The following is a 15,358-nucleotide window of genomic DNA, read 5'->3' as shown; positions in this document are numbered from 1 at the left end:
ACGCTCGGGGCTGGTGCTTGCCATCTCCAGGTCGTGCTGCAGCTGCACCAACACACCTGTCCTGCATCCCGTGTCTTTTCTGCTCATGAGCTGTGCCCCTTTGCGATATATTGTAATGAGAGGAAAAAGGCAAGCTGTCTCAGTTTCTCTCAAAACAAAGCCACCAATCCCCCAGTCCTTATTCTGCAGTTGTTTTCTGTAGAGGCTGAGGGTTTCCCACCTGTTGAGAAGTAGCAGTTGTCTTAGGAACCAGGCTGAATGGATGCAAGGAGAAAACAAGAAACCATTTGTATCAGAAATGCAGATGCATCCATCTCACGGCTTAAAAGGGTGGTCGCAGATTACTTTGTAACAGGGAGGGTGTTAAGGAGCTCCTGTGTGTCCGGAAACTGTTTTCCAGAAACTCGGCCTGGCTCCTGCTAGGCTGAGTGGTTGTGCGGATTATGAGGGCAGCATTGCAGTATAGATGCAAAGTTACACGCAGAATGCTAAACAGTTTTGTCCCTATAGTGTTGGCTCTTGTCCATTCTTTTTCTGGGAAGTTGCTCATTCTTTCTTGCCTTCAAGGACAGTATTTCATTTTGATTTGTGGGAAACAGTAAGGAAATGGAGATCTGAGTGATCAGCCTCTGAATTGTGTGTCCTTTACCTTTTATTAGAGGTGTTAGTTCACATCTTCATGAAGGATGTGTTACGTGATCACAGAAAAAGAATAGATTTACCTCTTTTTAAATGCCTTTTATCAATTTCCTCTTGCCATAAAGCATGAATTATTGACAAACCCCAGGCCTTCTGTCACACCTACCTTTCTGGTTTAATAGCCATCTCCCACATGCCCTTGTTGCTATGGTGCCCCATTTCACAGCTGTGATGCATTATATATTGTAATAAGTGACATAAGCTCAAGGCAGCCAAAAAAAGTTAGCATGGTGACAATTAATAACTTTGAATTCTTGGCTTGAGCAAAGTTCTTTGAGGGCATAAGGCAACAAAGGAACGGCAAAGCTGCTCATCAGGTAATTCCCACGGTACCTACCACGTGGAAATGCATCCTGGGACAAAGGATTTGCCTGGAAGCAGTAAGCACAATATTGCATGTGGGCAGCAGAGAGACATTTCTCAGATATAGGTTATAATATTTTATTGACATTTTTAGATAAAAAATAAACAAAACTGTGTCTAATGCCAATTTCCTTCTGGCTTGTAAGTATAAAATTGGCAGAAAATGTGACAATCTGTATTATGTGTGAGATCTCAGACATCTTTGTGCAGTAGTTTGAAATGAAAAGTCTGGAATTTTTCAGTGAAAAAAAAGAACAACAAACAGGAAACTTTGCATTACCTCCTCCCTTACAATAACAACTCCTGTTATGTATCTTTATTGTGCAGGGAACTGCCAGACAAAGCAAAGAAAATGAAGATTTCTGTCTTGGGAATTGAACCTTCAGTGTCTTCTTGTGTAAGGTAATGAGGTGACGCTATTGCTTGTTTAAGAAGGTAATGGGCAACTGTCCATCTAAAAGGTATTCGCAGTCGCAGGTGTATTAGCATGTAAGTCCGTTGTTATACAAATTGAAAATTTAGTAAAGCTACACTTATGAATGGAATATTAATGTTAATAAAAACAACACATGCATTATTAATGTGCAATAAAGTGAAGTATACATATATAAAGTAGCATTTGACAGCAGCTGCTAGGAAGAGTTGAGAAAAGTGGATCCAGAGATAAGTCAATGCTTGCTGTGTTAAAACACAGTTGTGGGGGTCCTTTTAGAACAGGCTTACTGCCAAAGCCATGCTGAAGCAAAATAGAGTTACGTTGACCAAAACCTTTGTTTTTATCTCAAAATGCAGAGTATGGAAGTGAGAAATAACCATTGTCTCGATGTATAAGTTTCTCACAACTTGCTTAGACTGAAGGGCAGCCCCACAGCTCCCACAGTACTCAGCTGGATGTTCTCTGGAGGGCAGCAGAAGAGCTGCAGTGGAAACACCCACCACGTTTTCAGCATGCACTGCTTCACTAGTAACCAAATGGTGAGAACTGACCAATTCTCTCATGAACCTTTTAGAGAAAATGGCGGTGGACTCTGAGTGTTCTGGCTGTGGCAAGTTTCCTGCAAGGCAAAACCCACTTAGGAAATCCTCCAAAAGGAGTTGTGTCTTCTGTTTATTCACATTTTGCTGAATCCTACCACAACGTTTTTTTGTTTTGTTTTGTTTTGTTTTGTTTTGTTTTTGAATGGCCTCATTTTTGCTGCCAGGTGCCTGGTGCCCATGTTCAGCTGGCTCGCGGCCCTGCCAGCCCGCAGCGACTGGCACCTCTGCACCTCCCCTGGTGCGGTGGCCAGGCTGGTGGTGGGCACCCGGCACACGCCAGAGGCTACAGGGCTGCCTCTTCCTGCTGCCCTCCTGCTGCTGGCACACGCATGAAGCAGGCATCGGTGTCTCCCTTACTTTTTCCCTCATGTCATCTTGTAATGTTTATCTAGCGAACAGGAGTAACCTTAAAAATAACCCTTGGGAAGGCATCTAACAGCATCTGCTTTCTGTCTTTAACCTCAGGCAGACTGTTGTCAGCAAGAGACATATTCTTAATGATTTTTTCCCCCCATACCAGCTTTTTTTCTATCAGATAGCACTGTTCTGAGACCAAGAGACACAGGCTGTATTCCGAGCTTTGATGTTTATGGGCTCCTCTCTTTATCCCTTTGCAGCCCTCCCACCATCTACCTGGCACTTCAGCCACCTCCTGTCTCGGGCAGTGATGGTGCCTCGCTGTGCACTTTGACCACTCCCCAAGTCTCATCTGTGTCATGCAAAAGAGAAATATTAAAACTAAAGGCAGATTGCTGATAACTCCAATCTCAATATTTCTTCAAAACATCCTGCTGAAAAGTCCTAGTATGAGGCCAGAGGGGAAGATAGCCAAAAGCACAGGCTTTATTTTACCCAGAATTAAGGTGATGTGTGTGCAAGTGTACTGTGACTGCCAGGAGGAATTTAGCTCCAAGGAAACTTCTGATACTTTAAAAAGTATTTTCAAACCAAACTGGACAAAAGGTTACATTTTGAGAACCCTGCACTAAAAAGCTCCCCTAATTTGGAACTGCTGCTCTTTTGGTCATGTCTGATCATTTTCAAGAGTGTAAAAGAGACTTCTTGCAGGGAAAGAGAACAGATATCTTTTTGGAATAGGATCAAAAAAATATGATACAAATATCAAATAACATCCATTATTGAGTAGACTATATAAATAGCAATTACTGCTAAGTTCTCTGAATCAAGAAATCATTGAATAATTTAGCTTAGAAGGAACCACTGGGAGGGTTAAGTAGTCCAACCTACTGCTCAGAGCAGGGCTAGCTTCAAAGAGCAATCTGATGGCAGAAGGCTCGTCCAGCCAAGCACTGAATGCTTCCAACCACAGAGATCCCACAGCCTCTTCAGACAACCATTGCAGTGCTTAATATTTTTGCGGTGTTTGGTTGGTTGGTTGTTTTTTAAGATCTCCTTATACCCGGCTCTTGCTATGACTTCTGAAGATTTCCACACTCTTTCGCTGCCCTCCTTTGAGGAGGGTCTGGCTCTGACATCCCTGTAACCCCTCTCGGTGGTTGAAGACTGCAGGTGGTGGCCCTTTTTCCTTCTCATTTCAAGGTGGAACAACCCCAGCTCCATCAGCCCCTCCTGTACACTATGCGCTCCAGCCCTTGAGCACAGGATATCAATTCTTGAAGGTATCAATATCTCTCCCCTAGTGAGGGACAGGTTTTAGGAAACTCCATGAGTGCTGTGGCCTCCCAGGTGCCCAGCAGAGGGAAATCGTTCCCAATGTGCTGGTTACCCTCCTGCTGTAGCTGCCTGGGATGAGGCTGTGGGACTTGCATTTGCCTCTGCTGAGCTCCTTGAGGCTCCTCCAGCTCCATCCTTGAAGCCATCCATGTTCCCGAAGCAGCAGCCCTGCCCTCTGATAGATCTCTCTGCCCTGCAATTTGTGTCACCTACAAAGCTGCTCAGGGTGCAGTTATTCTGGCTATTTGATGGAGACGCGTTAGCCCCCGTATTGACTCCTGAGGATGCTGCTTGTAACAGGCCGCTGATTTGAACCACTGCCCCCTTGAACCCAGCAGCCCAGTCCAGTTTTTTATCCATGCCTAGTGAGAATTAATCATACTTAAGTATAATTAAAAATCAAAGCAAATGGAGTCAAAATGGGAATGCTAGTATGTTTTCCAGTATTGAAATGGTGTTTGATCCTTCTTTGAAATTAGTATAAGTTATTTTGATATATTTATCTTTTCTTTCCCTGCTTTTCGTTTTAAATTAGGGAATTCTTTCTAAATTATTGCAATTTTTAAGTAAAATGAAGTGGGCAGTGTTTCAACCTGTTCTTGAAGTAATATCAAGATATAAGATCTAAAATCAAGATATAAGAATATTCTTTTTAAAATGTAAAAGGTGAGTCTCAGGATTATTATTATTTTTTTAAAGCAAAAAGCTAGATATTGCTGCCAGCATAAAACTGAAATTATCAATGCCAAAGAATAATAGTCTATTACTCGGTTTTCTGCTTTTATTAGCTTGCATGAGTATTGTGACTACCATAGAGTATCTGTTCTGCTGAGAATGTGTTTGACAGCAGCCAGACAGGTTCCCTCTACAGAGCCGGCACCAGGCCGGTATCTGAGCTGCCGCTGCTGCTTGAAATTCGACAAGGCATTTCTCCAAAGCTGGTCCAAAGGTGGTAATAGCCAAGATTTATCTTGGTAATTTTGGTCTTGGCCCATTGGAAATGTTTTTTAGCCTTCAGACATGCTGCTGGTCAAAGCTTTCCAATGGGATGTGAGCCATAGACTTTCTCAGTCGTCGTAGCTGAGTTATTTTGCTACTCAGCTATGCAGAAGCAGCAGGCCTTTAGGCTAATTAATAAATCATCAACGCATTTGTGGTGTGAAAAATGAAATATTTATGCTTGCCAGAGTAATATTTCTGTCTTGCAGCCCCATGCTCTGTTGATGCCTGATGGAGGATGAAGTAAATACCAGCTGGTGTAGAATGAGCAGAATATAATTACTTTCTACAAAGTTAACTGAATATTAAAAATAGAAGTCAGAGAAGCTGGCAAAAAGAGAAATATATATATATATATATATATACATTGCCTGAAAGGCAGGGCATAGCCAGTATATGAAGAGAACACTTGCCTAACTAGTGCCGTGGGGATGGAGAACCTGCAGGATCCATATTGTGTACAAATGTGTCACACCGAGGTCTTTTTACAGAGCAGTTAGTGACCAGCTGGAGCAGTTAAAAGGCCTGAAGGGAAGCCAAGGATGCTCTAGTATTCCAGTCGGTCATCATTAGGGGACCAGTGAAGGACTTAAAGCATCAGATGTTGTTGCTTTTCTAAAATGTGTCCACTATTAAAAAAAAAAATACTTCTAGGTTTTAAGGCGAGCAGGATTTAGTTTTGCTCTTTATGTTCTGACACAATAGTAGATTTAAGGGAGCTGTGCTGGGTGTGATTTTTGCAATCATTGCCCCAGTCCTTCACCACAGAGTGAATGTACGAGCAACAGGCCAATCAAACAGCTTGAAGAAAAACATTCTCATGTAGCAGAGGGAGGATTTAACCCCTTATTTGAAGTGGAGACTCTACAATAATCAGCTAAGAGCAATCTACACAAGAGGCTCATTTTACATGCTGGCAGTTACAATCAGGGGAATTGAAAGAGCAAGCTATCTACAAAAGCTATCCAGAGGGGGAGGGGTGGCATTGTGCAGGTCAGACATCAGCCTTCCCCCACCCCCACCCCCCGCCCCCGTTCAAATTTCAGACTTTTTTTTTTCCTGGAAAATTGATTCTGATTCTTTCCCTTAGGCCTGTGTGCACAGTCTGAGGATCTGATGAAAGCCAAATGACCAAAATCCAGGAAGAGCGCTCAGTTCATGGATTTTTTCATTTGCTTTCATAGATATGAGAGATTGTGTTGTTCAGGTGTTCAAGGTAAGTTGAGCAAATGAGCTTCTGAGGCTGAGCCAAACCTCCATGCCAGACCCTTCAGGCTGGTAGCACGTGCTATTATATGTGTTCGTGTTCACTGATTTATGTTAGAGCCAATAGGGAAGGACAGACTTCTAACCTGGATCATTGGCCTGTCTTGCAGTGGAGCATTTATCTTAAACTGGAAAAGGAACATACTATTCACATCTGGTCTTGATGTTTCTGAAGTCAGGCAAGTTTGCATACAAACAGTGGTCAGTTCATCAAACTGTTCCTCCTACGTAACAAATATAACATGGGGAGCATTTGATATCACAAGAAATAATAAAGGTTAACTATTTGTGTCTTTTCTGTGTTTGTTGTGGACTATGCTTACAGCAGTAATGTTACTCTTTAGTAGTACAGGTGCCCTTGACATAATCTCAGGATTATGTCATCACAGACTCATGGAATGGTTGGGGTGGCAGGGACCTCTGAAGGCCACCCAGGCCTACCCCTGCTCAAGCAGGGCCACCATGTCCAGGCAGCTTTTGAAGACCTCCAAGGAGGAGACCACAACCTCTCCAGGCAGCCCATGCCAGCGCTCCCTCACCTGCACAGCTAAGAAGCACTTCCTGATGTACTTGTGACTAACCCTGTGCTGTGGCACAAAGCTGTCCCAAGGTACGTGCTCTCTGCCCTCCAGCACCTTGCTGGAGGACTGGAGGACGTTGGAGCTTTTGCCACTTTCCTCCCCATCACTGTGTGGATGTGTGAGCATCAGGGCGGTCATGCAAGGAGGAAGAATGGCACACAGGAAGCTGAAAGTCCCCGTCCCAGGTGGCAGCAGCAAAAATGGTACAGACAGGACCTCTCAGTCTCCTCATCATCAAACTGCCTGCTGAGTATGATTTGAATGAGACAGTAGTACAGGTATGGAGAAGGATGAATGTACCCTTTTGCACTTGTCTGCCAGGAGAAAATAAAAAACATTCAAGGAATATGAGAAATATATATATATTTCAGGAGGAGGTAAATTTAAATCTTCTAATGATATTTTAAAAATATGTTAGACCTTTTAAGAAAATCCCTTTAAATAGAAAAATTACAAAAGTAGCAAATGATCTCTCCTCTCCCTCTCCCTCTCCCTCTCCCTCTCCCTCTCCCTCTCCCTCTCCCTCTCCCTCTCCCTCTCCCTCTCCCTCTCCCTCTCCCTCTCCCTCTCCCTCTCCCTCTCCCTCTCCCTCTCCCTCTCCCTCTCCCTCTCCCTCTCCCTCTCCCTCTCCCTCTCCCTCTCCCTCTCCCTCTCCCTCTCCCTCTCCCTCTCCCTCTCCCTCTCCCTCTCCCTCTCCCTCTCCCTCTCCCTCTCCCTCTCCCTCTCCCTCTCCCTCTCCCTCTCCCTCTCCCTCTCCCTCTCCCTCTCCCTCTCCCTCTCCCTCTCCTCTCCTCCAGCCTTTAGAACTAAATATCATATTTTAGCTCCATGCTTTGTGTTTGCTTCTACAAGAACAGACAATTTAAATGTCAGTTATTATAGCTTGTCAATAAATTTCAGAATCTAAGCAAATCTGGCAAACATGACTGACAGCTACAAATTAATTTAGCTTTGTTAAATAACCAGCCAGCACGGCAATGCCATTGCTGACACGCATCAGGGTATAACACTAGTAATTCAGAATGTGAGCTGTTGTGTTGTCATGAAATACAAATTATGCAGATCTTACTCCTCTCCTAGGAAGAGAGAAATCCTTGAGGCTGTGATGCCCGTTTGGCAGAGTAATCAGTAATCCAAAATGCTCTGTGGTTTTATACTTAACAGAGCAGTGGTGTGGTTTAAACTAAAGCAGGCTATCACCAGTGCATAAAATCATAACCACTAGTGTGGATGGTAAAAATTAGTATTTGCTGCGTAGAAAGAAAAGAAATATTGTGGAAATGAAGGCGCTCACAAAGTTAAAAGTCAGTCAAAAGCCAGCAGGAGCTACCAGTAGGTAATCAGAATTTTTGAATATCAAGTCATTTATTTAAGCACTTAAATAAAGTCACAGTAGACTAAATACAGGTGTGTGTGAAACAGTAGGCTATATCTACACTGGGGTGTTGTACCTGAAAATAGTAATAATATTAACGATGATCTTCCACATTAGAATTACCAGATGCTTTTGTTGCAGAGTATATGATAAACACGGTTTTTGACAGGAGTATTATCTAAAAAAAAGAAAAACAAAGAGAAACTGTGTAAGCAGTTGTTTTACTCAGAGCAGGTGGCCAAATAGGGATGATCTAAAAATTACCAAATTTCTTCCTTTACTGACGTTTTCAGTCAGCTGCATTGGGTTATAACCCATAGCAAGTGCACAAGAAAAAATGGGTGTTCCTCTCCGTGTCACAAATCAGTATTCTTGTCTTCAAGGGCGTCACGTTGTAGTCCTAATGAAGTAGGTCTCATTGTCTTCAGCAGGGTTTGCCAAAGCTATCAGGGCATTCAGGGCCTCCTTCCCAGTGTGAAACGCTGTACAGGGCTGCTGTCACAGGCTCATGAGTTGCTCTGCACCTGCTGAAGATTTATTGAGACGTGAGCTTAGACAGGTATACGATTAACATTCGCACTGTGCTTTACATTGCTGCAGTTTTAGTGGTTGGGTTGGGTTCTGTTGGTGGTGGTTTTTAGCCTATTTAGTTTTAATAACCACATGTTCTTCCCACACAGTTACGAGTGATAAAGATTGGTAGCGTCTTTCACTGTTCAGTTCAGTCTTTCCTGTTACGGATTTGTAGCATGAACATTTCTTTGATACAGGCAGGATGGTGAAGATATGATACAGCTATGAAATAAAATTAGTTTGATCACCACTGACATAAGTTGAGCTGGAGCTGCCCTGCATTAGACCTGACACAATGGCCTTTTCAACACTAATTTGTAGGGAAATGAATGCCACTGTATGAATTCTATTCAAATTCTCTAGCAGTGTTTCACTTATTTGGTTTTCTCATGTTGTGTTGTTGTTGTTGTGTTGTTTGTTTTGTTTTTTCACTGTTTAACAGAAAAGAAATTCTATCTGGACTTATCATAAGGCTACTCCTTCACCTGCAGAGGGATTCAGGCTGATATATCTTCTCCGACAGAAAGCATTAAGTCATTAATCTACAAGAAATGCAAAAGGCCTCAGTTACCTCAACTGAGTGTTAGTCCCAAGGTTTAATGATGCTGGTGCAAAATTTAGCACTGTTAATTATTTCATGGAGACATATAGCAATGTTTCTGTTGTTTGAATCATTTTAAGAGGAAAGTCAGCAAAAGTTTACTCAAGGGCTATGAAGGATCAAATAATACTCCAGTTAAAAATTTTATACCTCAGTAGAGAGCCTGAGTAAGTAAATTGGTGGAAGATGTAATTTGCAGATCTCAGAGGAGAAATAAAGACATTATAGGAGAAAGAGAAAGACTGGAACATTATAATAGTCAATTTTATTTAAAACCATTCAACCACAATATGACTAATTTACTCTTATAATTCATTTGGACTTTCATAGGTGTTGTGAGAGCAATATTCTGAGGGGAGAAAATGGCAAGGTGGTTCACATTTCTCTGTATGCTCTAGCAACCACCCCAGCATGTATTTTAGGTAACCTTTTCTGTTTATTTGTCATTCATCTGGCTCAGCATCCTTCAGTCAGACTACCGTAGGGTTTTAGTACCAATTGGATCTTCCTGGTGCTGAGCTGGAATGGAAACTCCAGCTGTTTCCTTAAGGCCCAAAACAGAAGGAGGTCTTTGCTTTGATGGAGATTGCCATGCGGCAGCCTAGGCAGAAATACCCACACAGAAAGGAAGGCCTTTTGAAAGTCAGGAAGTGTTTTGAAGGCTTTGGATACTTGCTTAGGCAATTTTCCCTGGCTGTAATCTTGATAAACCAAAGTTGTTCTATGAATTCCATTCCTTTCAAATCATTCCTGTGATGTCTTTAATTTCTATCACAGGAGTCTTATCATGTATAAAATTAATCTACTACTGTAAAGAATGCAGTATTTACCACTGTTAACCTGTTGGGTTGCTAGAGTCAGTGCTTCATTCCCCGCTCCAGCCCACCCAAGGACAGTGTAACAGTGCATTTGATAGCCATTGTAGTTAGCTGAAAACGTTCTGAGATTCTTCCAGTTTGCATGCCATAAACATATCAGATTTTTTTTCTGCCTGGGAAAACAAGCATCCAAAAAAAAAAAAGTGTGGTATAAATAGAATATGTGATGAAATTGGCCTAAGTTGGAAACTCATCAAGAAACTCAACAGGTAATAGACAAAAGGTCATCCTATTTCATGGACATTGCTTTGAGATAAAATAGCTGTTAGAGTTAATAATTCTCACTATAAATCTTAATAACATAAAGAGCTTGGTTATACAACTGTAGTTATTTTTATCTCAGTGACCTTAATTATTAATATGATCCCTTCATTGTAACAGATTTTCCTCTATCAATTGTATGCCCAGAGTATGGAAGTCCCCCAAATGACCACTAGGGAAAGGAGTAGGTACCATTAGCATATTTAATTTTCACTGAGTACCTTAAATCTACAGTGAATCAGATCTGTCATGATGAGGCTTACCATCAAATCACAATATTGCAGGGGAGCCATATGGAGCACAACTAGCGTGGAGTCAGAGCCTGGATTCAGTGTAGCTTTCAGACCAGAAGGACTCCTGTAAAAGAGCAGGTAAAAGAGCAGCCTGTCAGGAAGAGGGTATCTAAGGTGGTCTGTGTTTAGTCTGAATTTGAATGTGTCTGGTTCTGGGTTGTTTGACAGCATTATGTGTAAACATAGAACATTGTTTCTGATTTATGGAAAACTTGCTTTATTTCTGCACTGCCTTGTGGAAGAACTGAAAGTTTTCAATTTGCATGGAGGAAGACTGAGGCCCACCTTCTGGGATCAGGGGCTAAAAGTTGGTAATTCACCTTATTAGGCTTCCAAAATGAGCTCACTAGAACTAATGAAAAAAGCATCATGTATCTCCTGTCACGGTTATCCCCCCCTTCTTTGCCTGGAAATAAAAAAGGGAATTACAGGGAAGACATCAGGTAATCTCAAAGTTACTGCCTTGCTGACTGATTCATTCTGGTATTACCTTGTGCTTTAGTAATTGAAGGTAAACGTTCTCTCCCTCTTAGAATATCAGCTTCCATCCATAGCATCAGATTGGGCCTGCCCTGGGTATAACAGAGTCATTTGTCCCAGGACTGGCAAATTCCTTCGCCTTTGTTGCTGTGTTCATAAGAGAGGTGGACTTGGGGGTTAGTTTTTTTTCTCTGGGACTTAAATAAGTTGGTCAAGAAGTCTGATTCAAATTGCTGTAATTCTGCAGGCAGCAAGTGTCCACTGCATGTGTTCTTCCATTTCTAGGCAGGCGGCTGGGATAAGATTTCTTATTTAGTTTCTGAAAATAGGAAGAAAATATTGCTTCTTCACTTTCTATTCAAATGCTGCACGCTGCAGTGGGAGTCTAGACACCTACTTCATTTTGGGCATTGTGTTCCCACAGGAGTTCAGCAGAACCATCCCTGGTCCCAAGAAACACTGGCACAGCCTTGATAAGAATAATTTAACCTGGGTCGTTTCTCTCCTTGTTGTGCTCCCTAGACACAGAGTGATTGCATAACACATCTAGTCCTAATGCGTGCTGCCTTTCCCTCCTTACTCACAAAACCACTCTGTTTTTGAACAAAGCAACCCTGAAGCTTTGCTCCAGCCTGGGAGTCTTGTACACCTTCTTTCTGCAGCAAACTAGTGCTCTGTCACCTAATATTAGATTATTTACTTTTCAAATTATCTATTTTTGGAAAAATAATGAAATCAGGATTCCTACTTTTGCATATCATCATAATATAACCTTTGGTGCAATTACTGAATGCCAAGAAGGAAACTATTTTCAACTCCCTAAGAGTTTTGTTCACAGTATTTGGAAATATTAACCTTTATATACCAATTTATGTCTTCCTGCCTTTTTATCCACTGTGTAAAGAACTAGTCTGTCACTCACTCAAAAGGTCCATTTTTCATTTCTGGGCAAATGATTGAACTGCAACCTTAACAAATCTGTACATAAATATGAGAGTACTCTCTTTATTCCCATTTCTGATTTTTCATATGATCTAAGAGATTAGCATACTAAGCGCTCAGGATTTGGGTTTTTGAAGAAGGAGTGAACCACTAACTAGATCCGATGATCTACAAAAAGCAATAATGCCTGCTTTCCTTTTGATGTGTCTATCAGGAGCTCAGATTCCTGATCATACAGTTCGGTCTTTAACCTTTCCTGGGGTTATATTAATGAGTCTTCTCTGAAAAATGAAAAACTTAGTATTTGGAAGATTGGTAAACTATCCAATTCATGCAAATATATATATATATATATATATTTATATATATATACACACATATAAAGATATATAATATGACAGAATATATGAACCTTTAGGTATCAATTGATAGGCATGCTGTCAGCAATAGCTTATAGGTGTGAAGAGGTAAATAAAGTTATATTTTCTAGACCTTCTGAGCTCAAGATAGTATATTCTGTGCTCATTTATTTTTTCAAGAAAACTCTATGACGAAGAAAATTTTTTTGATTTTTTTTTTTTGTTAATGAAATTTCCATTGCAATAGGCTACTTATTTGCAAAGTAACTAAGAAGACTTTTGTAATGACAATCAAATGAAAAATAGCTTTTAAAACATTCTTCACTAGCATACTAGATTTCCTGGTGTTTAGTTAAAGACAGAGCTACGTAAACTTATGCTTTATTAAGTGACATAAGTAGAGAAGGAGCTATGGAAAGCAAAAGCAAAAGATTTGTAAGAAACCAATAGAGTTAAACTTGCAAATTTAACATGGAACATTTCAAGTTTTCTCAAGTAGAGATAATCAAACCTTGCTAATCTCTTTTACAAATTCTCATCACATAGGGATGACTAAATTAAAATTAGTTCTTAGTATGTATTAGGATTCACTATCCATACTAATATGATAGATCTTTTAAACTATTCGCTTCAATGAGTGTTCCTTTAGTATGGTTCAAGGCATCCCAAACGCTTGCAGTGAGCTGACAAAGGTGCCTTTGAATACTTTAATTATGCATGGCCATCTTTATCCTATTTAGACTGAGACTTATCTAGATTACATGATTGGTTAGCCTTTCAGAACAAGTTGACCCTTAAATTAAAATGTTGCCTCTTTGAAGACTACCAATCAAATTAAAACAACCAGTCACTTTTTAACCTCTAAAATGAATTGATTTTTAAGTGCTCTCTTTTAATGATCAGTTCCTACAAAATAATTTATAATTGTCAGTGGTCCACACTAAAGAAAATCAAACTCAATTGAAGACTGAGACTGTGATGAGCCTTTCTCTTAAAGCTTTCTGCTGTTTAGAGCTATGATTTTGGTAGGATCACAGAATAAATTATAACAGGGCCACTCTCTAAATTGGGTCAATGGCTGGCATGAACTAAATAGCAAGCCTGAAAACCAATCCTCTTCTTACCACTGCACGAAGACTTCTAACCATAGTGGCAAGAGCTATTCTTTCCCTGTTTATTACAATCTAGCAAACGTGGGGGGCTTTCCAACATAGTCCACAGCCTTTAGAAACGTTTCTGTTTTTCCACTATTTCTCTGCAGCTGGCACTGAGTGTAACCCCCATGGTGGCAAGCTCCCCTGCTCCTTTCAGGTGTTTTGTTGGTGGGATCATCCATGTTGCAGGAGACTCTCTGAGCCCCACCAGGTCAATGGCTCCAGAGAGACCATTGTTTTCTCTTCTCCTCTTTGGAAAGGTTAAGTTGATCCATAGGCTGCAGATAGGAGAAAGGAGACACATTGGCTTTCTTTTAATTTTGTCTTTCTATATATTCTCTTTAACAAAACGTGTTCTGTTGCGTACTCTCACAGTACAGCTAGCTGGCAGTACATACTTCTTATATTTTCGTGCTATTTCACATGCCACTTCGCTTTAACACTAACTGTAAGAGAAATTCATGTCTGTGTCGACAAACTCACAATTAACAGCTGATGTAAAACTCTAGCATAAAACTTCCACATCACTCCTTTAGCATATGATAACAATGCCTATTACTCATATTGATTTAAGCCTTCACATTGAAAAAGTGAGTTTTTAATTAAAAAAAAAAAAATGATGTCTGCAAAAGTTGTAAACTTGGGGGATAACCTGGCTGCTAATTTCAGAATGTCTTACTCTACATTTATTTTTAAACAAATATGATTAGTACATTTAAAATATTAATTTACTGCAAAATAGTTTTAAACTAAATACAAATTTAACAGTTAAACGTCTGTGTGTGCATTGATGCCAAGAAGCCACCTCTTTCTTTCTCTACCACTATCAAACTAGGCGATACAAAGAATGTTTCATAGCTCATCAAAAAAGACAGGTTATCCTATAGAACTGCCAAAAGGAGAAGTTTATGATCAACAGATGAATTTAGCAACTAAATAACACAAAGTAGGGGTAGAGAATTGTATGCAGTGAAACTGTTTCTCAGACAAAATTACTAAGTAGAATAAAAAGGATGATAGCCAAACTCCTAAATAAAATCAGCAATAGATCGTTTAATTAAAAAGAAAAAAAAAAGATTATTTTTTTAAGAATGTCTCTAAAATGATAATTCCTGTTGCTCATTCCAAACTGGAAGCAAAACTACAGCTTCAAATACTCTTGCTTTGTTCAAGGAGTGACACCTCTCAAGCAGGTGTCCTCTAAAAGTTCTTGGTTGACTTAACATGTGCACTGTGTCTTTTAATGCGTATATTATTATTGATAAATAAAATAAAGAGGTGAAAGGAAAGCAAGCAAACCAATGGCAATAAAAATGAAAAAAAAAAAGGAAACAAAATGAAGGCAGGGAGATACACTTGGCATATTTATTTTGCTATCATTTCCACTTTTACATGCTTACCTTGTGGTCTTATTAAGCCTTGGCCCTCTGGTTCTGGGTGACCCTTTTTGATTTTCCTAGTAGCATTTGAGTTGCACCATTGACTGGCGTTTACTGGCACAGTTGGTATTCTGGATGTGTTAGATTTTAACAGTACGTGGACTTGAACTACTAATTATTTTCCCTGTAAGCATGGGAAAAGTCTTCAAACAGTGTTTTTTTTCTCTGCATTTCCAGCAATAAATAGAACAAACAGAACCTGTGTTACAGGCATGGTCAACTGCACTTGAGAGGCTTCAAAGAGATTACGGGCAAGTACATGCCCCAGCTTTGTTCGACTGCTCATTGAGACTGGGGCGTCTTCTGGGTCTTCATTCTCATCTGGTTTCTCAGCTAGGAAAAAAGCTGAGGATTTCTGGGAA

The 15,358-nt window shown here is 40.5% G+C and overlaps 1 protein-coding gene across 2 annotated transcripts in view; it reads left to right on the top strand.

The window, feature by feature from the left end:
* Positions 1 to 15,358, top strand: part of LOC308197454 (uncharacterized protein) — a 557,403-nt gene that overhangs the window by 523,669 nt on the left and 18,376 nt on the right. For both annotated transcript variants that reach the window (XM_080597939.1, XM_080597940.1), the window contains one exon: positions 1,390 to 1,464. In XM_080597939.1, the coding sequence (XP_080454065.1) occupies positions 1,390 to 1,464 (75 nt within the window). The remainder of the gene's footprint in view (positions 1 to 1,389; positions 1,465 to 15,358) is intronic.

This window comes from Anser brachyrhynchus (assembly GCF_964034855.1).
Source record: "Anser brachyrhynchus genome assembly, chromosome: 6".
In the NCBI taxonomy this organism is placed as follows: Eukaryota; Metazoa; Chordata; class Aves; order Anseriformes; family Anatidae; genus Anser; species Anser brachyrhynchus.
Note: the sequence above shows the minus strand (reverse complement) of the source record. Positions and strands in the feature narration are given on the sequence as shown.